This window comes from Drosophila grimshawi, unplaced genomic scaffold (genome assembly GCF_018153295.1).
Source record: "Drosophila grimshawi isolate 15287-2541.00 unplaced genomic scaffold, ASM1815329v1 contig_44, whole genome shotgun sequence".
Taxonomy (NCBI): domain Eukaryota; kingdom Metazoa; phylum Arthropoda; class Insecta; order Diptera; family Drosophilidae; genus Drosophila; species Drosophila grimshawi.
Genome location: NW_025063240.1, coordinates 11,677,140 through 11,697,520, shown reverse-complemented (window position 1 = coordinate 11,697,520; position 20,381 = coordinate 11,677,140). Strand labels below are relative to the sequence as shown.

The following is a 20,381-nucleotide window of genomic DNA, read 5'->3' as shown; positions in this document are numbered from 1 at the left end:
CAATGCCTTTTCTTATTCCTTATCGAGACAGCCACCAATGAATTCCAGCTCATAAAGAAAAAACAAAGAAAATAAAATCGTAAAACATTCATCTTCCTGCATAAAGCTATAACTATTAACGGATATCGTTAACAAGCCACTTCATCATTATCACGATCAGGCACTATCATTATCATTATCATTATCATTATCACTGTCATTATCAATTTTCTAATCAATCGAAAATCAATTGTCATCGTTAGCATTCGTTCGCATTCGAGAATCCCAAAAAACGATCTCAAATTAATGCTGTGAAAATTGAATTTTAGTTGCAAATAAGTGTGGCAAGAAAGTGAATATTGAAAAATGCGCACAGCTCTGAGTCGGTGCTCAAAGTTTCAATTGCTGTGCAGCAAATACAATAACGGCAATCACAAGGACGTCGCAACCTAAAGTTGCAACAACCAATAATACACAAACAACTACCGTAAAACTGAACCAGTCGCGGTCGCAACCAGTGCAAAATGTCGTCCGACACCAATTCGTGCGAAAGATTCTATGCCCAGGAGCATACCAATGCTGCAACGTTGTCGCACTACTTTCAACAGTTCAACACGCAGGTGGCAGCAGCAACGTCCGCCAGCAACAACAACAACAACAGCAGCAGCGGCAGCAGCAACAACAGCAACAACAACAATAAGAGCACCAATGGCAACAACAACAACAACAGCAGCAGCTGCAGCAGCGGCAACAGCGACAGCGGCAACGATGGCAGCATGACGGGCTCAACGGCAACATTGGACAACCATCGCAGCAGCGTCGGCAGCAATGATTCCGGCAAGAGCAGCAGCTCGGGCGGCGGCGGTGGCGGAGTTGTTGGCTCCTCGTCGGCAGCAGCAGCGGATGCATGGAATTTGCAACAGCAGCAAACGGCCGCATTGCATCACCATCAGCAACAGCAGCAGCAGCAACAGCAGAAGCAGCATGCACAGCAGCAACAGCAGCTGCAGCAGCATCATGCCCAGCAGCAACATGCGGCTGCCATTGCAGCAGCACAACAGCAACTCCAGCAGCAGCAACAGCAGCACTCACATCACGCCACGCACCAACATGCACATCAGCAACAGCAGCAGCAGCAACAACAACAGCAGCAACAGCAGCATCCTCATCATTCACTTGGACACAATCCGCACTTGCATCCGCATCACCCTCATCAACAACAACAGCAACAACAGCAGCAACAACAACAGCAGCAGCAGCAGCAACAACACCTGCATCAGCAACAGCAACAACAACAGCAGCAGCAACAGCAACAGCAGCAACATCATGCTGCTCAGTTGGCTCACACGCTGTCATCAGCAGCAGCAGCTGCTGCTGCCGCCGCTTCCAACACCAACACTCACTCGATCTTTGGCACCGGCAACTTCCACTACAAGACGAACAACTCGTGGACGCTGCCAACGTTGAACTATCAGCGCATCTATCAGGACTCGCCGCATTATCACCAGCGCAACACTTTCATGGAGGGGCAGGCCGCAAATGTTGGCAGTGCAGCCAATGAGTCGGCAGCAACGGCTGCTGCGGCTGCTGCAACTGCTGCTGCTGCCGCTGCGGCGGCGGCGGCAACAAATGTCAGCTGCAACAATCCGATTGCTGTCATTGCCAATAATACTAATAACAACAACAACAGCAGCAGCAGCAATAACAATACCAGCAACAACAGCAGCAACAACAATAACACCAGCAGCAACAATAACAACAACAGCAACATCTCGCCAGTGCAACACGTGGCAACAGCGGTTGCCGCTGCAGCCATCGCCAATGATCATCAAAACCATTTGAACAGCTTAAAAGCACGCTTTCAACCATCCAGCTCAGGTGGGTCTCGCAACAAAGGAGCCGAGCTACAAGCTTGCAACAAACGCTTGCCACTATGATTATTGAAATAAACTTAAGATCAACTATATTTTTAAACTTGCATACAAATATATATATATATATATATAAATATATATATATAAATATGTGTGTATTGCTAATAGATAAAGACTCGAATATTTGTCATATATATACTTATATGAGTATTCAGTTATTCATTTATATATATATTTCTATTATATTGCTGACACAAAACTAAAGATAAATATATCATTTTTCGCATTATCATAAATTGTGCACTTGGTTTTTGTTGTTTCAGTCACAAGTCGCATTATTCATAGAGCTGCTCTAGACTTTAATAGCCTGTTATCTCTCTCCCTCTCTCTCTCTCTCTCTCTCTCTCTCTCTCTCTCTCTATTTTTTCTATTCTTATAATGTTTTTAGTCTATCTCTGTCTCTGTCTCTCTGTTTGTTGCTGATATCATCGAAACAGTCAATTGACTGTCACTGTGGGAACTTTGAGTCGAATATCAGAGTAAAGCTCGCAACTACACACACACACACACACACACATATATATATACACACACACACACACAGCGAAATAAATCGACTGCGTTTTGACCGCCTATCGCAAGTGCAAACTTAATTAATATGCTCATAAATTGTTTTGCAATGTTTTGCGAAGCTTGCAGTTTTTTACTGAAAGTTTTACGACTTGTGGCTTATCAATTTTGAAATGACGACCTACGTCAAAAGTACTTATTATAGTTGTAGTAATTAAGACTCCCTCTCTCTCTCTCTCTCACTCTCTCTCTCTCTGTGGATTTTCTCTTATCTCATTTTCACGCTGTGTAAAATTGGCCCGTTTCACACTTGCTTCGTGCTGTAAAATAATTTGACAACTTGTGAAATTTGCCAATTGCATAAATTAACTGTGAATTATTGTATATTTTTGCAAAAAACCGTGACAGATTTTCAGTTAGTTTCGACAAATGGGTCAGCATAGCATAGCAGAGCAGAGCAGAGCAGAGCTTATTAGCCTAAAAGACCAATTGACAAATTGGCATCAAATGTTGTTGCCACCTTTTTTTGCACTCATCACACATATCGAGCCTTTGACCGAGCCACCATTTCTGCTGGACGAGGTCAGCCTTTTGTGGCGCCACCCACTCTTTCTTCTTCTTCTTTCTTTCTTTCTTTTTTTTTTTGACCAACTCAAAATGCATTCGCTTTGATTAGGTTTTTCGGTCGGCGGCAAATAAAATCAGTACAAAGAAAGGCGCACAGCGGCCACATATTGAAATGAGTATGGCAAAATTATACTTATGAAATTCACATTGAATATATGATACCCTGTAATGAAGTAAGCAACTCAAAAGTACGCCTGCCATTTTATTGACCATCCAATCTCCATTCAAATCAGAGTCTCATCATCAACTTGAGCACAGTTTTTGTATAAATATAATTCTTAGTTTTTAGTTGGCTAAAAACTATATTTAAACGAAAATTATACTTAATTTACTCAAAGTAAAATTGATGATTTATATATATAGAAACTCAATCAAGTCGTGCCAGTTGTGGCATGACACACCTGACAATCCTTCGCCCTTCTCTCGCTCTATGCCCGAAAAAGGTAATAACAATAATGAAGCTGCATTTGTGGGCAGTTTCTGTTTTGTTTTGGAATACTTCCTAGTTTATTCGAACTGCCCACACAACGTGTGCACTTTTGTGCTCATCACAAACAGCAACACTCAACTACTTCCGCTCGGCGCCCCTTGTTGCACAGTTAACCCACTGGCAGAGCATTTCAGTGTCGCATTTGCATATTTGCCCCCCAATCTGCCCCTCGGTTCTGTTGGATGTCATTCCAATCATCATCATCATCATCATCATCGGCTCGCATGCGATTTGTAGGCGTTCTTTTTGTTGTTGGACAGCTTGACACGATACGATATAATACGATACGATCCGATCCGATACGATCCGTTGTGATATGGTTTTGGATGCGGTTTCAGATCTTAAAAGCTGGGTGAAATTTATTTTATTTTATTTTATTTTATTTTTTTCAAGTTTATTGCAAACAATCGAATTCATTTTATTCGCTGCGCCGCTTGAATTTAATTTATATTTTCATTTATTTATTTTGTGCAGGGAGAATTGTAAAAATTACCTTTTAAAGGCAGAATACTGTTGTCTGTTGTTGTTGTTGTTGTGTGGGCGGAACAGGGGAAAGCGAATGCGCCATGGGGTGGCCCCACTGTCAATGCCAATGGCAACACACAAAAATGGGGAAATGGGTTTGCGAGTGTGCAAATTGTGCAATGGGAGCAGCAGCGGCAGCGGCAGCTCTTTTTGATCTACCCGGTTGGGTTGAAAATAGTTGTTGTGCTTGTCTGTGGTTGCTGTAAAATAAGTTAAATAGTCGTTTATTTAGCATTTAGCATTTTGTCAGTGTCACAGTGAATATATATATTTTATTTTATTTTTTATTAATATTTAACATATTTTTATTGCACTCTATTTGCAGGTAAGCATCGTTTGCCGCATGGCTTGTGTTGAGTGTTGAGTGGTGCACGGTGCATGGTGCACGTTGTCAGTCGATGTGTGTGAGTTGGGTCCCAAACGTGACTGAGGACTGCATTTAGCTTAAGCTTTGTACAGTTAAATGTTTCTGGTAAGCTTGTTATCATCATTGCCCATAAATACATACATACACACACATACATATATATATAGTAAGTACATACATACATGCAGAGGTAGTTATAAATCACAATTGAAGCTGTGCACGGCGCAACAAAAGCTAAACAAAATCACTCAAACCAAATGCTGCTCGCGTCGCAGTTGGCGGCGACGTTAACGTTGACGCTGGCGTCGCGTTGAGTTGTGCGTGGAAAATCTAAAAACCAGCATCGCTTCCGCATGCAGCGACAGAGTCAGCGGCAGCGGCAGCGCAGCTCACACGAAGCGTAGCGGCAGTGTTTTTTTCCACCACACACAGCAGGCTGTGCGCGAAAGAAAGTAAACAGCGGAATGCGCAAAAACAGCAACAACTATAACAACAACAACAGCGACAGCAAAGCTAATGGGCAAGAGCCGAAGGCACACTGGGAACAAGTCTGCGCCCAAACGAGAGAGCGAGTAAGAGAGAGATAATCTCTGAGTGTGAGTGTGAGAGTAAGTGAGAGCGGGCAGCAGCGACGCGTCGCTGCTTTAATGCTTTCGGTTTCAAGTTTGGCTTTGACGCCGGCTGCGCAGTCGCCTTTAACTTTTGGGCTTTGGCGCTTTCTGCGTGGGGCTTTTGTTGCTCTTGTTGTTGTTGTTGCTTTTGGATTGCTGTTTTTTTGTTTTTGTTTTTGTTTTTTTTTTCGGAGCCGATCTGAGCTGCGTTGCAAGAGGCGCACAGCGCGCGCGTTCACTCAACGTTTGCAGTCCGGCGGCACCGGTTCGGTTCACGGCTTCACACCACACACAGCCCACGAAAGCGAGTCCCCAAGTCGTACCCCTAACAAAAAACCGAAAAAAACCAAAAAAACGTCCCCACCCCTTTGCATACAACAGCGGCGCGTGTCAACGTCTGCGTCTTCGTCTTTGTCTTTGTCTTCGACTGCTTTCGAATTCGTGCGAACTTATGAACTTTCGCTTATCGGCAACTGTGCAGCAGCAGCAGCAGCAGCAGCAGCGGCAGCACCATCATCATCGAACCGAGAAGGATTTGGATATTTGGATATATTAAACCTAAACAAATAATGTACAACAAATTATATTGAAAATCACAAGGAAATGCAGTGAAAATTCAAACTACACCTTGCAGTGCAGTGTAAATTTTTATACCACAAAAAAAAAATAAAAAATAAAAATAAAGATCTCGCTAAAAGGCAGAAGCAAAATCTAATAATTATTGAAATAAATACATAATTTAAAATATGCAAATTATGTGATACGAAGTGCATATAAAAAAAGATCAAAAAAATTCCACAATCAATATACCAAAACCTGAATATTAGTTTAGCGCATATAAATAATTATTTTGTGGATATTATTATTATTAAATTTGGCTAAATTAACTCGACAAAAAATTAATTGCATGAAAACATTAAGTGAAACAAAAGAAAAACCCAACGAGAGAATCAAACCCCAACAAAATAGCAAAATAGCAAATAGCGCATAGCAACATTTTTATTATTTATATTGTGTTGTTGTAGTTGTTGTTGTTGTTGTTGTTACTGGCTAATTCAAGGTCAAACTTTTCTCATTCGACAACGACAACGACGACGACGACGACGACGACAGCAACGGCAACGACGAAAACGACGCGAGAACCCCTTAAAAACGACAGCCAAAGCCCCGTCGCCAATAAGTACGCGAAATAGTTGACAACAACAACAACAACAACAGCAGCAGCAGCAACAAAAGCGAACACACATAATAATAGCAAATAGCAAACAAAACAACAAGAGACAGGTGAAGAGCACAGGCAGGCAGCAGAGGTGCACAAAACAAAAAGCAGAATTGAGAAAATTGTTTCGTGCTGTGCAAAAAATTAATTTGCGTGACGCGCTCGCTAAATTCTGAGCAAGCTCTCTCAAAAGCTGCGCTTGCGGTGACAATTGTTGCTCTTGTTGTTCTTGTTGTTGTTGCTAGTTATTATTGCTGTTGTTGTTGTTGCTGTTCTTCTTCTTAGAACGCGCGTGCCGAAGCTTTTATGATTGTCTCGTTTTTTTTATTATTTGTATACATTTCTTTTATTTTGGCATTCAGTTTTTTGTAGTTTCAATTTCAATCAACTTGAAGACAGCGCAGCAGCAGCGCAGCGTCAGCGTCAGCAGCAGCAATGTTGCAGCACGCTTTAAATTAGCTAAGTTAAATATATATTGCAATATTAGCAACCGTGAAGTATAGTATAGAAAATCAAATTTCGAGTGGCAAGTGGCAAGTGGCAACAATTTGTGCGCCTCAGCAATGAGAATGGACTATCAAATGCCGCCGCCAACATTGGCATTGCAGCAACAACATCAACAGCAGCAGCAGCAGCAGCAACAACAACAAACACACAATGTGCTGCAGCATCAGCAAAATCAGCTGCAATTGTTGCAGCAGCAGCAGCAGCAGCAACAACAGCAGCAGCAGCAGCAACATCAGCAGCTGCTCACAATCTCACCAACAACAATGGCAGCACAGTTGCTGGCATCACGCCACATGTGGCAAACGGCGCGTTGCCGCCGCCCACGCAACTGTTGCAGCATCACTTGCAACATTTGGCGCATGTCAATGTGAATGCGGCAGCAGCGGTTGTCGCTGTTGCCGCCAACAATCTCAGCAACAATCTGCAACACGGCAACAGCAGCAACGCCAGCAACAACAACAACAACAACAACACCATTCTTAACCACAACAATCTCAACATTATAATTAATAATCACACCTCCAACAACAATAATAACAACAACAATAATAACAACAACAACAATCCAGCAACACCAAATGCAAATCTAACAACTGCCACGCCCACTGTGAACACCGCCTCCGCTGTGGCACAACAGCAACAGGCGCATGAGAACAGTTTGGTCAACAGTTTGGTGGGCGTCATCAATGGCAACGCCACCAACAACAACAATAACAACAACAATAACAACACTAGCAACAACAACAACAACAACAGCAGCAACAACAACAATGGCGATGATAACAATCGCTGGACACAATTTCAGGTGCAACAGCTGTGGAAGCAACATGCTAACTATTTAAATGGTATGATTCATGTACACTTTTGATACACTTTTCAAATCGGAAGTGCAACAGCAACAACATGTTGCAACTACGAAAATTGAAATTTTACTTTTATCATAGTGTTCTTGGGCAACATGTTGCCAGCAACATGTGCAAATATTTGCAATGAGATGACTGCAAAAGTGCTGCGAGCAATTAGCTGCAACAAGTTGCACGAAATTTGAATTTCTTGGAAATATTATTATTCAAATTACAGCTGACACTCCCTAATAATTCCCCATACAAGCATCGTGTGTGCTTTCCACTTGTTGTTTAGCCTTGGGTATTTTTTTTCCGTTTTTCCGTTTTCCTGTTTCATTTTTTTTCTTTTCATTTTTTTGTTTTTTTGTTTTTTGGGTCGCTTCCATTTGCTGTGTTGGCCACAAATTGATTGCGTGCTCGACTAATTAACGGTCGCTAATGACCCTGATTAGGTGTCAAAGTCAGCTTATATCGATTGCGACTAGCTGGTTGCGACTGACTTTTCCTGCTTTATGACATGCCAGCCTGGCATGCCAGTCTGGCAGCTGATCATCTATGGGTTCATTGCGGTGCGCTGACATTTTTTCATTTGAATTTCCCATTTCCGCATACGGATTTGGGGTGGGTGGTTTTGGGTTGGATTTGTTGCATTTACAGCGTCAAGAGTCTCAACTTTCAACTAAACCTTTTTGACGTGGACTCTCTTGAGGCCGACTCTTGTCTTGGCAATACACAATCACTTTTGCTTTCAGTTTTTGACTTCGGGTGTCGCCGCAAGGGCCGCCAACTTACCAACTTACCAACCTTACCAACCTTACCAACTACCAACTTCCAGCGACATTTTCAGACAACTTTCGTTTCGGTTTTCGGGCTTCGGTCTTCAGTCTTCGGGGTGCTTTCCATATGGCCAAAATGTTAACTTTTGTTTTATTTATTTATATACAAAAGCGAGTCCAGTTGAGCTCGGCGACGGCGTTGGCGGCTCTTTTTTTTTTAGTTTTTTTTTTTAGTTATCATCGTTTTTATCTGCGAGTTGTCCGCTTTTGGCTTTATGGCCAAGATAAAAGGCCAGCCTTTACGGCCTAGCCACAAATACAACAATTAACAATGGCAACAAAAGGGCAATTTTTGGCATTCCCCGCAGCCGCGCGACGCGCCCCGCCGTAGTGTGACATTGCCACATAATTAATTTATGTCCAGCAACCAGCAACACTATCAAAATTCATTTGACTCTTTTTTTGTTGTTTTTTTTTTTTTTTTGGCTGCCCAAAATGCGTTTTTACTTTCATTGAGCGACGTCGTCGTCAGCTGCTCTGCCTCGGCTGCCTCTGCTGCCTCGGCTGCCTCTGCTGCCTCGGCTGCCTCGGCTGCCGTTGCTGCCCCTGCGTCGGCGCCAGCTAAGCAACATCACAAAAATTAACTTTCACTTTTTCGGCAGTTTTTAAATTCATTTCTTTCTTTCTTCTTCGTTTTTTTGTTGTTGTTTTTTTTTTTTGGTTTTTTGTTGATATTTTTTCTGGCATTTTATTTAATTTTTTTTTGGCTTTTTGGCTGTTGGCAACAAATTTTGTGTAGCGTTTCTGTTGTTGTTGCTTCTGCTTTTGGGAAACATCATTTCATCCATACCAAAAATGCACAATTTATTTCGAAAGTTGTTCAAACTTGCTAAAGTACAATATGCAACATTTCTGGAGATTTACCAAGTCTTTTGATAGTTTAAAGTTTTACAACTCAACAACATTTTGCTCAAAAAGCTGTAAATCTCTTTAAATAAAGTTGCTATTGCTATTTAAAATATTTAAATAGATATAAAGAGTCAATTTCTATGAGTTATTCAATAATATAATGTCTCAATTTGCATGAGTTCTGCTCTCTACTGGTATCTGTTAACACTCTGGCCATAACTCACTAAGCCACGTTCGACTCCACTGCGCTGCGGCTTATCGAGCCAAACTTGCCAATTGACTCCATTGACGACTGTTTGTTTGGCTGTTGTATGCAAAAATAAGCAAAACAAAAATATATGAAAAAATATATGGTCAAATCGCATTCAGTTGGCAACGACTTCCTTGCGTGCTGTTGGCCATTAAACGTTTATGCAGCGAGATATTTGAAATGCATTTTGCGCATGTGCCGCAGACATGACAAAACGGCAAATTGTCGGGGGCAGCGATGCCAACAGCAGACGGCGCAGTCGCTGCCGTCACACACTTACCCAGATACGCCAAAAAGAGCGGCTAACTGCAGCACAGCAGCATTATTACAGTTACTTCAATCCAAATAGGCAAAAAGCCAAGCCAACGACGACGACGGCTACTCGTCTTTGCTGCTGCTGCTGCTGCTGTTGCTGCTGTTGCTGCACTGATTGCTGTTGTTGTGCTGCCCACTGGACAACAGCAATTGTTGCGCAATCGACGCCAGCAGCAACGGCAACAGCAACAGCCACGGCAACAGTAACTGTAAAAAAACGTGCAAAATGCGGCATCGTTTAGTGTTTAGGTGAGAAACCGTTGCTTCGCCGTTCGTCGATCGTCGCTGCGGCGTCTTGTTTCGATTCGTTTCGTTTCGTTTCGTTGTCGAGTATCAGTGAAAGTGGTTCGAGGCGACATTAAATCAATATAAACGCACCACACGGCGTATGGGCAATCTTTTAATTGTTACTGTTTCACACGTCGTCGCGCCTGTCTTTGCCAAAAAGACCAGAAGCACTTATTTTTCACTCTAGCAGCTTGATTGAATTTCAATGTTTTTTTTTTTTTCTTTTTTTTTTTTTTTTTTTCTTTTTGATTACGTTTTAATTTTCAGCTTTGCCAGGCCCCCGCCTACCCCCCCGCACATGCGGGTTGTGGCCAATTTTATATTTGGGTTTCGGTGTCTGTTACTTTTTTTTAATTTTTATTATTATTATTTTTTACTGTTTTATGGGGCTGTAATTTTATAGTTTGCTCGCGATATGCCGAAGCGTTGAGGCACTGAATCTATGACTATCATTATCGTCATCGTCTGCTTCCTTATTTTAGCTAATTAACTGCACGCCGTCGGCTTTCTTTCGCTCGGCAACAAATTGCGGCTAATCGGCGAGTGAGTGGCGAGTGAGAAGTGGGCTAGTTACTCCCTCTCCCTCTCTCTCTCTCTGTCTCTGTCTGCTGCTAGCCATATGTGTGCCTCTTGTCAAATATGTTACACGACGGGCGTGTCTTCGGGAACTGTTTTTCATCTTGTTTTCACTTTCGCTTCGTAACAGTTTTCCAACCAATTAAAAACTATTGCAAAATATCTGTCAAATTAGCGGCAATTGAATTCAATATTTTATATTAATCCAGTTATCGATTTAAAACGGCATTTTTTTGTGGCAAAGAAAAGACAAAAATGTTTCTTTTGCTATCATTTTAAAAGTGCATTTTCCAATATGTAAATGAATAAAATTCGTTTGATTTATTGCGATAACAATTAACATATGAAAAGTTATTGTGTTTGATAAAGTATTTTTTTTTTGGCTTTCTGTTTGTATGCTAACAGACCCGGAAATTAAATGGCCAACACATTTTCCCACACATAATTAATTTGAAGGAAAAAAAAAGCGAGTGGAAATAAAGCAAAAATTAAGCATAAAAAGAGCTGCATAAAACAAGCGCTATGCAAATGAGCGCAAGTGCGGAATGAATGCAATGCACACAACAAACAACAACCAACAGCAACAGCAACAACATACAACAAACAACAGCCAACAACAATCACAGCTGCAACAACAACAGCCAACAACAACAGCAACAACTAGAGACAAGCACAACAATCGAAAGTGTTACACTTTCTGCACTTCAGCAAAAGGCAGTCAAACAAAACCAGAGCCAACCGAGCCATAAACGAGTGCCATGTAATACACCGAAACCAACAACAACAACAGACAACAGACAACCAACAGCAACAGACAACCAACAACAACAGACAACCAACAACAACAACAGCATTGCTGTAAAAATTGCCGCAATTGCGCCATCGACGCGACGCATGCGCAAACAGCGACGTCGACTGTCGACTGTGACGTGAGCAGCGCTGCTGGCCGCAAACGTTAAAACAGGTGAAAGGGGCGTGCAACACTGCGGCTGTGACGTACGTGCTCAATTGCTGAGCTGGACTCGAAATAATAAACAACGTTGCGCATTGCATAACTCAAGTTGACCACTGGCAAAACTAGCTGTAAATGTGCTGAAATCTCAGTGAAAAATGTAGTTCAGTTTGCACCCTTACATACATGTGTAGCAACATACAATGTCAATGTCGCACACTACTATTATTATGTCTAGTATAACTATTAGATATACTTAATGTATATTTGACAACTCTGGCAGCTATCTTCCAGCTATCACTTTCTACAACTCTACAACTTCACGTAGCTGATATAAGTAGTTCTAGCCCTACATTTGTAGCTTACAATGTCAATGTCGGTATCTGTGATTATGTATTCATTCTAGTAGTTTTATTATATATGTATATTTGGCAACTCTGGCAGCTATCTTCCAGCTATCTCTTTCTATAACTCTACAACTTCACTTGGCGGATATAAGTAGTTCTAGCCTTACATTTTTTAGCTTACAATGTCAATGTCGGCTTCTGTTATTATGTCTTCATTCTACTACTTCTACCATATGCATACTTGGCAACTCTGGCAGCTATCGCCCAGCGTTGCTTTCTACAACACTATTACTTCACTTGGATGTCAATGTCGCCGTCTCTTTTGTGTTGTGCTTTTGTTCTACTTTATGCTTTTAAGAATGCGGCTTGGCATTCGACATGCTGTTGTTGTTGTTGTTTTTGTTGTTGTTGTTGTTGTTGTTGCTTTTTATGGCAACTGGTTTTTCATTCAATTCCATGTTTGAGATATTGGGTTTTTTTTGGGTTTATTTTGGGGGGATTTTCTTTTATCTTCACTGTTCATTCGTAGTGACTTGTTTGGGCTGTTTGTTGTTTGTTTTTTGTTGTTGCTGCTGCTGCTGCTGCTGCTGCAGCTTGCAGGAGATTTTACTCTCACTTTCATTTTATTGCAAGGCGTGCTTTGAAGCGCAGTCAGCTGCCAGGAGGACAGTGTAAGGGGAAAGGGCTCTGGTTTTTAGTGCCTTGAAACGGATGTGATCGAGATTGACAGCAACTGGATTGTCTGCAAGTGCTGAAAAGTGTTGTAAACACGAAGTTGCACTCAAATTAAAGCTAAACTTTCAGAGAACTGCAAAGACATACATAACAAATATAAGACAACCAAAATACATTTCAAACATATCTAAATCACATTTCTCTGCTTCTGCTTCTGCTTATCTGCTTGCCATCCCAGCAGAAGTAACCTTTGCCAGCTCTCTCATAAACTAAGACTTGACTGGTAAAAAGTCAAAAATTGTCACAAATTCACTAAAAAAAATTCACGCAAAATGCGCAGCTTCATACTAAATGGAAACAGCAGCAAAAGTGAAAGTTTAATGCGGCATTAAAATCATAATAAAAAAAATAAAAAACAATACTAAAAATTGTGACCAACTCTAGCGATTGTCCATTAACACAACAAAGGCCCAGGCCAGCGGCTAACAAATTATACAAATAATAATAATATTATTAATAATAATAGGGCCAGACTCAAGCACAAAAGAGGCCCTCAAAACCTGCTCTCAGCTTAATTTTCACCACAGAAAAGAAACACCATAAATTTTGTTGTCGTAGGCCCGATCTGGGTGCGTGTGTTCCCCAAATGAACATGCGCTCAGCATTTCTAATGAAAGTGATACAAAAAAAAAAAAAAAAACTCAAAAAAAGAAACAAAAAAAAAAAATAAAAAAAAAAAGCTCAGCGGAAACCAAATGCAAAAGAGTCACGAAAATTATGCAAATTATTTTAATTACAAATGAGAAACTCCAAAAAAACGAAATACAAACTGAAACTGTGTATAAAAAATGGCCATAAAAAGTGCGAGTTGTGCTTTGTTGTTGCTGGGCCGCCAAAACAACAGTAATAACAGCAACAACAACAGCAACAACAACAAAAACGCACAGTTGACCCACTTAAAATGGCAAGAGAAACTGTTAACGAAGCCGAGCCAAAAAACAAAAAACAAAAAAAAACGAAGCCAACTCCCGAGCTGAACTGGCTTAAGTCATCGGTGTCTAAAAATAAACACTGAGCCAGATTCTGCTCCCGAGTCGCCTTATCAGCGGCGACAGTGAAAGTGACACAACAGCGAAACAGATGCGAGATACAAATGTATCTCACGAATATCTTCTTGTTATTTTTTTTATTTCTTTTGGGGATCGAAGCTCATCGGTTATATCTTTTTTTGTTGCTGTTGTTGGTTGCCTTTTTTTTTCATTGCTATTTTGTTGCATTCCATTCCATTCCATTTCATTTTGCTATGCTGCGTTGCTTTTTTTCGATTCTGTGCCTCATTTCACATTACATTATATACATATATCCATATAGATATATATAAATGTAAATGTACAAATTATATTTGCCCTTCTTTCTATCTTTCTTTCGTTTTTCTTATGTTTTTACAGGCAGGAAATCTCCATTTTTGGGTTTCATTTGCAAAGCAAACGGTAATTTTTGTGGTTCTTGTTTTTTTTTTAAATATTATTTTTGTTTATTTATTTTTTCCCTAAGGTTTATTGTTCATTGTTTGTTTGATTTTTGTGTACAGCTCGCAAATATGCTACGTTTGTTTTGTGATTTATTTGCGCGAACTTTGCGAAAGTTTTTGAGTTTTGTGATTTTTATTTTTTTTGTTTTTGTTTCATTCTGATTTGCTTTGCTTTCTGTTCATCATTTTTTTTATTGAAGCAATGTCTAAAATACATTTCCTTCAACTTTCCTGCTGGCCGAATATTTTGCTGTCTCACAACCTTTTAGCGAACCGCATTTTTTAACTGTTTTGTTCTTTCGTGACAAACGAGCAATCAGTTAAGCAAACCTAACAACCGAAAATTTCCCAGACATAAATCCTAGCGCTAAATAACAAGCACTCAGCAACTCACACTAGATAAACAGCAACAACAGCAACAACAGCAACAGCAACAACAGCAACATTAGCTGAATAAAAAAAATCATCAAATTCAAATGCCTAATTAAAATGCCAAATAAAAAGTTGCTCATACGCCATGTAAGCCGTCTCACAGTTGTCGCATGCAGATTTGCAAGTCCTAATTTGATGTGTCTGTGTTTGTGTGTGTGCCTCTGTTGCTATTACTTCACAATCCACAATCCACATGCAACACAAACACTTGCGCACTTTTCACTTACGCTTCGCTGCCAGCGGCATAAAACCGAAAAGAAAAGCAAAGAAAACAAAATATTACTTCACTGCCACAGACCAGAAATGTGGTCGTCTCTCCGTCGCCGTCGCCGTCGCCGCATACAATTTCGCAATAGTTGGTAATTCGCCTAAAAGAAAAGAAAAGAAACGAAACGAAACGAACTGAAAAAAGAAAGAAGCACAAAAAAAAAATAAATCGCAACAAGAGTAACGGGGCAGGCAGCAGCAAAAGTTTGCAAAACCAAATGAAAGTGAGAGTGAATAAGAAAGCGGAAACTAATGCAAGCGAAACCAAAAAACGCTGCACGACGACGACGACGACGACGACGACGGCGACGACGGCGACGACGAAGACGGCAAACGGGTTTCGGCGCTGACTTCGGCAAAACTCGTTTGTGCTACTCATGTGAAATGTGCAAGAAATCAAAGAGCGCGTCGCTTGATGCTTAACAGTGACAGCAGCAGCAGCAGCAGCAGCAGCAGCAGCAGTCGCAGCAGTAGTCGCAGCAGCAATCGCAGCAGCAGCTGCAGTCGCTGCGCAGTCAACTGCGCAGTCAGCAGTAAAAGCACGCTCAGCTGCGCATGCGCAGCGTCCACTGAGCGCAGCTTTTTTTCTTTGTTTTTTTGAGTGAATTGCGCTGCGAGCGGAGAGCGAATGACGATAAAAATCAGTTGAAAGCTGAAATTTCACTTTCGCTTTTAGCTGCTGCTGGCTGCGCTGCCTGGTTGCTTGTCGCTGCTGCTTCCTCTTTTGTTTGCTTTGTTTGTTGATTTGCCTGTCGCCTGCCTCCTTGCCCCCTTTGAATTGTGTTTGCTTTTGCTTTGTTTGTTTGTCGTTTGAGGCGCATGCGGAAATTGTTGGCTGCAATTTGTGTTGGTTTTTTTTTCTTTTTTTTTTTGGCCAGTGTTGCTAAAAGGAATTGCCCCGTTTTTCGTTTTTATGGTAATATTTAATAATAGTATGTGTGTATGGATAATGGGCATATATATATATATATATATATATGTATAGGAGACGCAGCTTTGACCCACTTTACAGGCGCCCAAGCAGTGCTCATGCCCTTATCAAATAAACACTAGTTGCACTTGACAGCAACAACAATTATTGGCGTAGTGGCAAGCGCTGCTTATCAGCCCCATTTGTCGACGTCTACCGTGTTATTAATCGTAATTTGTACGGGGGAAAAAACAATGGTTGATTGTGCTGTTGATTAGATTTGATTAATTTCCAGTTATACTAAGTGTGTGCATTCAATTCTATTTGCAGGCAAATCCACATCGAATAGCAAAGAAATCATATATCCGTGAGGACAGGTGCAGGGAGGAGGGCGACATTTGGAATGTAGAGGAGCAAAGAGCATATTTAGGCCAGCAATCAGTGGGACAAAGACAAGACCCTCCGATGATGACCTCAAGGTAACACAAGTTAGTATCATATCATAGATGAGTAGTGGCTGCGTATGTTTAACTCTACTCCCCACCCCAACCCACCCCACCTAACATGCCAAAAAATGCAAACGAAACAGTTACACAGACACAAACAAAGACACACATAAACAAACAAACAAACAAACAAATACACACAAACAAACACATACACAACAAGATCAGAACATGAACAATTAACCCGAGTTTGGTGCTTAACGTAGTGCGAGAATTGTGTTCTCATCATATAATATTGTATATATCTAAGCAACATAGTTTGTCCTATTCTCAATTTGACTAATAATATTTTGTAAATGATACTAAACAACTTTCAGTTACATACGCAATTACTTTCCATTCTTTGGCTGCAATTACTTGAGTAATTTGGCTTAATTAATAAGGAATTATAACAGCTAAAATCAATGAGAGATCATGTACCAATTACCTAAGTAATTGAATTCGTAGCAAAGTAATTTGAATAGTAATTGAAAGTTGAGAACACACACACAAATTTATGCCAGTGTTTGTGAAGTTTGCTGTTTGCTGTTTGCTGTTTCTGTTGCCATTTTTTGAGTGGTTGTTGCTTTTGCTGAATACATTTTTGCGGCATCCAATACAATTGTGCATATCTTTTTCGAATGCAGTATGCGGACCTAGATGAGTTCTTGTCGGAGAATAATATACCTGACGGCCTGCCCGGCCCCCATTTGGGGCACTCCGGTGGCCTCGGTCATCGATCCGACTCACTGAGCCATGCAGCGGGTCTGTCCCTGGGTCTCGGACATATAACAACAAAACGCGAGCGATCGCCATCGCCATCGGATTGCATTAGTCCCGATACGCTAAATCCCCCATCGCCGGCCGAATCAAGTGAGTATGCCAAGCGCGGAGACAGACAGAGAGAGAGAGAGAGAGAGAGAGAGAGAGAGAAGTGTGAGAAAGTGTGAGAAAGATCAGTCACCCCTTAGAGTCGTCACAACCTTATCCTTTAAATTATCATTATTTATTATTATTAACTCTCTTTATTTATTTAATTAAAAACACAAATGGAATGGACATTGCGCCGATTTAACTTGAATTGAAATTTGAATTTAATTACAATATATATTTGATTATAATTTTGATATATAAATATATATATACCATATATAACTTTTTCATCTAGCAAACACCCTAACCCCAAAAAAAAAAAAAAAAAAAAAAAAGAAGAAAAATATATATAAATCGAAAATAAGAAAGAAAAAAAAACGGAGAAATGTTTTTGCTCATGTCTTATCAAATGCTAAATGTTAAAGGCTGATTACATTCCAATTTGTGCAAAATTTCGAGGCAAATTTTTTTGTATTCCTTATTACATCATTTTCTTTAAGTCTTTTCTTATTCTTTACAATTCCATATAATTTTTTTTTTTTCTTGTCTAATTTCTTTTCTATATTTTGTTTGTCTTGAAAGAGTTGTGTGCTCCTCATTTTATTCTGATTCTGATTCTGATTCTGATTCTGATTTAATTTAGCACGAACAGTCTGTGAGAAACATTTTTAACATTTAGTATTTGATATTCCAGCATTTTCATTCGCATCGTCGGGGCGTGACTTTGATCCGCGCACCAGAGCATTCTCCGATGAAGAGCTCAAACCGCAGCCGATGATTAAAAAGTCACGCAAACAATTTGTTCCAGATGAGCTCAAGGACGACAAGTACTGGGCCCGCAGGCGAAAGAACAACATTGCCGCCAAAAGATCCCGGGATGCGCGCCGCCAAAAGGAGAATCAAATTGCGATGCGTGCCCGCTACTTGGAAAAGGAAGTGAGTCCTCAATCTATCCATCTTTCCATCTACCCATCTCCAAGTCCGATCTTAAAACTAAATCCAAATCTCTTTAAATAGAACGCAACATTACATCAGGAGGTGGAGCAGCTAAAACAGGAGAACATGGACTTGCGTGCACGTCTATCCAAATTCCAGGATGTGTAATAATAATTAAAGGAAAATACAAACAAATGTGACTTGATGCGATACGAAACCACATCAACAATTACATTATAATAATAATAATAATAATAATAATTATTGTTTATCGATAATTGATAAATACCACTAATAACTCTTAGTAAAACAGACATGAAAACTACACTATAGATACCATGCATATTCCTATGCAACCTATATATATATCTGTATATATATAGTCAGTCACACACACGCATCCACACACTGCTTACACACACACACACCACACACACATTTGTACGCAGCGGCCTGCACCGCATATTTATTTAAAACTTAAAAAGTAACAGAAAGAAAAACAACAAAAACGAAATGCAAATTAACTAAAACATTTAACTTACATTTTTAGTGTAGCCTAAAGCAAACAAAAATCAACTTCAAACAGCCGACTGCAAATGTCTCTCACCAATTATAGCGAAAAGCAAGCAAAAATCGATAAATATCGATCAATCGATATGCGATAACCAGCAAAGTGCAACCGTTAAGCAAAATGTACCGTTAAGGTTGACTCTGGGCTGATAACTGAAACCTGAAACCCTGTTATCTAGGAGTTGTTAATTTTTACGTAGCTTCTTTTGTTATTACTTAGTTTGTAGCAAACCAGAGTTCTAAACCCTTAAACATATATATATATATATATATATATATATGTGCACCAATTTTCTAAGTTTTTAAATAATTTTGTTAAGGTTTATTAGTTCATATTTTTTGCTTTTCTCCTTTTTAGCATAAATCGTGCATCCATATGTAAATAATTTCGTTGCCTCCTTTTTCAATTTGACTCTACACAAAAAATCAAACAAAAAATTGCAAAATGAAAACCCCCAAAAAAAAACAACAAAAAAAATATACAAAAAAATGAAAACATAACAAAATTTATGATTATAAAAAACAACAAACATGAAGAAGAAGAACTACTACAAGTAAAACCATTTAGAAATGAGCAAAGAACTTCCCTCCTCAGTTGCCTCGTCGCAGGCAGGCAGCTGTTAGTTTAAGCGATCTATGATTTTTTTATATTATAAAACCAGCTATAAAAGAAAGAAAGAAAAAAAAAACAACACGTTACAAAACATTATAATTATTAATTAATTATGGTACAGTACTCCCATAAACAAAAAAAAAACCTATTATTTCATAGTTTCTGTTATTTGTTGATAACTACAATAATACGTTAAGGATGACGGCAGATGATGAGAAATAACAATAAGAAGAACAACTATTTAAGCAGCACTAACCGGGCAAATAGTCAGCGAGCATGAAAACTTGCTCAATCTTCGATGTGAGCCCACTTTTCTTACTAGTGTAAACTAATTACCAACCACACCTACTCCTACTCCTACTTCTCCCACTTATGGAACATTTTACAGTTCACAATCTATTTTTTTGTCACTATTTCTATTCTTTTTGTTTAAACTAACTTGTTTGGTGTGATTTTGCAGGATCTTAAATCTTGCACATAAATATTATTATGATTATTATTATGATTATTACTATTATTATATTATTATTATTTTTATTTTTATTACTGTTTACAGTTTTAGTTAAGTTTTATTAATTTTATTTGTTAAACATTGAGTTACATTTACCTGCATACCTAGCATTCTAAGCTAATAAATAACAAAACAAAAAAGAAACATTAAGTGAAAAACAAAAAAAAAAAACAAGAAAAATTAAATAAATTTTATACACAAAATGAGAAAAAAAAACACACACGCAAATTGCAAAAAATTCATTTGAGGCATTACAATAAATTTGACAATTCATTTTGCAATAATTCAATTAATTTTTAAGCACTTTAAACGTTTCGATAAGTTTTATTTATTTTTTAATGGAAATTGTGCAACAAACAAGTAAAGCGAAAAGAAAACAAACAACAACAAACAAAAACCCATTCAAAGATGATACAAAAATCATAATAATGAGAGAGGAACGAAAAGAGAAGAGCAAGCTAAAAACAATTGTGTAATAATAAAAATCTAAGCGTTGCTTTCAAATATTGAAATCTTTTTCGTTTTTTGGTTCTGTTTGGTTTATGTGAAAC

General features: G+C 39.4%; 1 protein-coding gene across 1 annotated transcript; it reads left to right on the top strand.

The window, feature by feature from the left end:
• Nucleotides 1-251: 251 nt before the first annotated feature.
• Nucleotides 252-19,178, top strand: LOC6570495 (uncharacterized protein DDB_G0283357). Its single transcript, XM_043215328.1, is given in 9 exon segments — nucleotides 252-996; nucleotides 1,072-1,857; nucleotides 14,151-14,192; nucleotides 16,173-16,210; nucleotides 16,212-16,280; nucleotides 16,283-16,330; nucleotides 16,975-17,200; nucleotides 17,895-18,136; nucleotides 18,218-19,178. Coding segments are annotated over 9 exon segments (2,031 nt in total). The 5' UTR covers nucleotides 252-503; the 3' UTR covers nucleotides 18,305-19,178.
• Nucleotides 19,179-20,381: the final 1,203 nt, after the last annotated feature.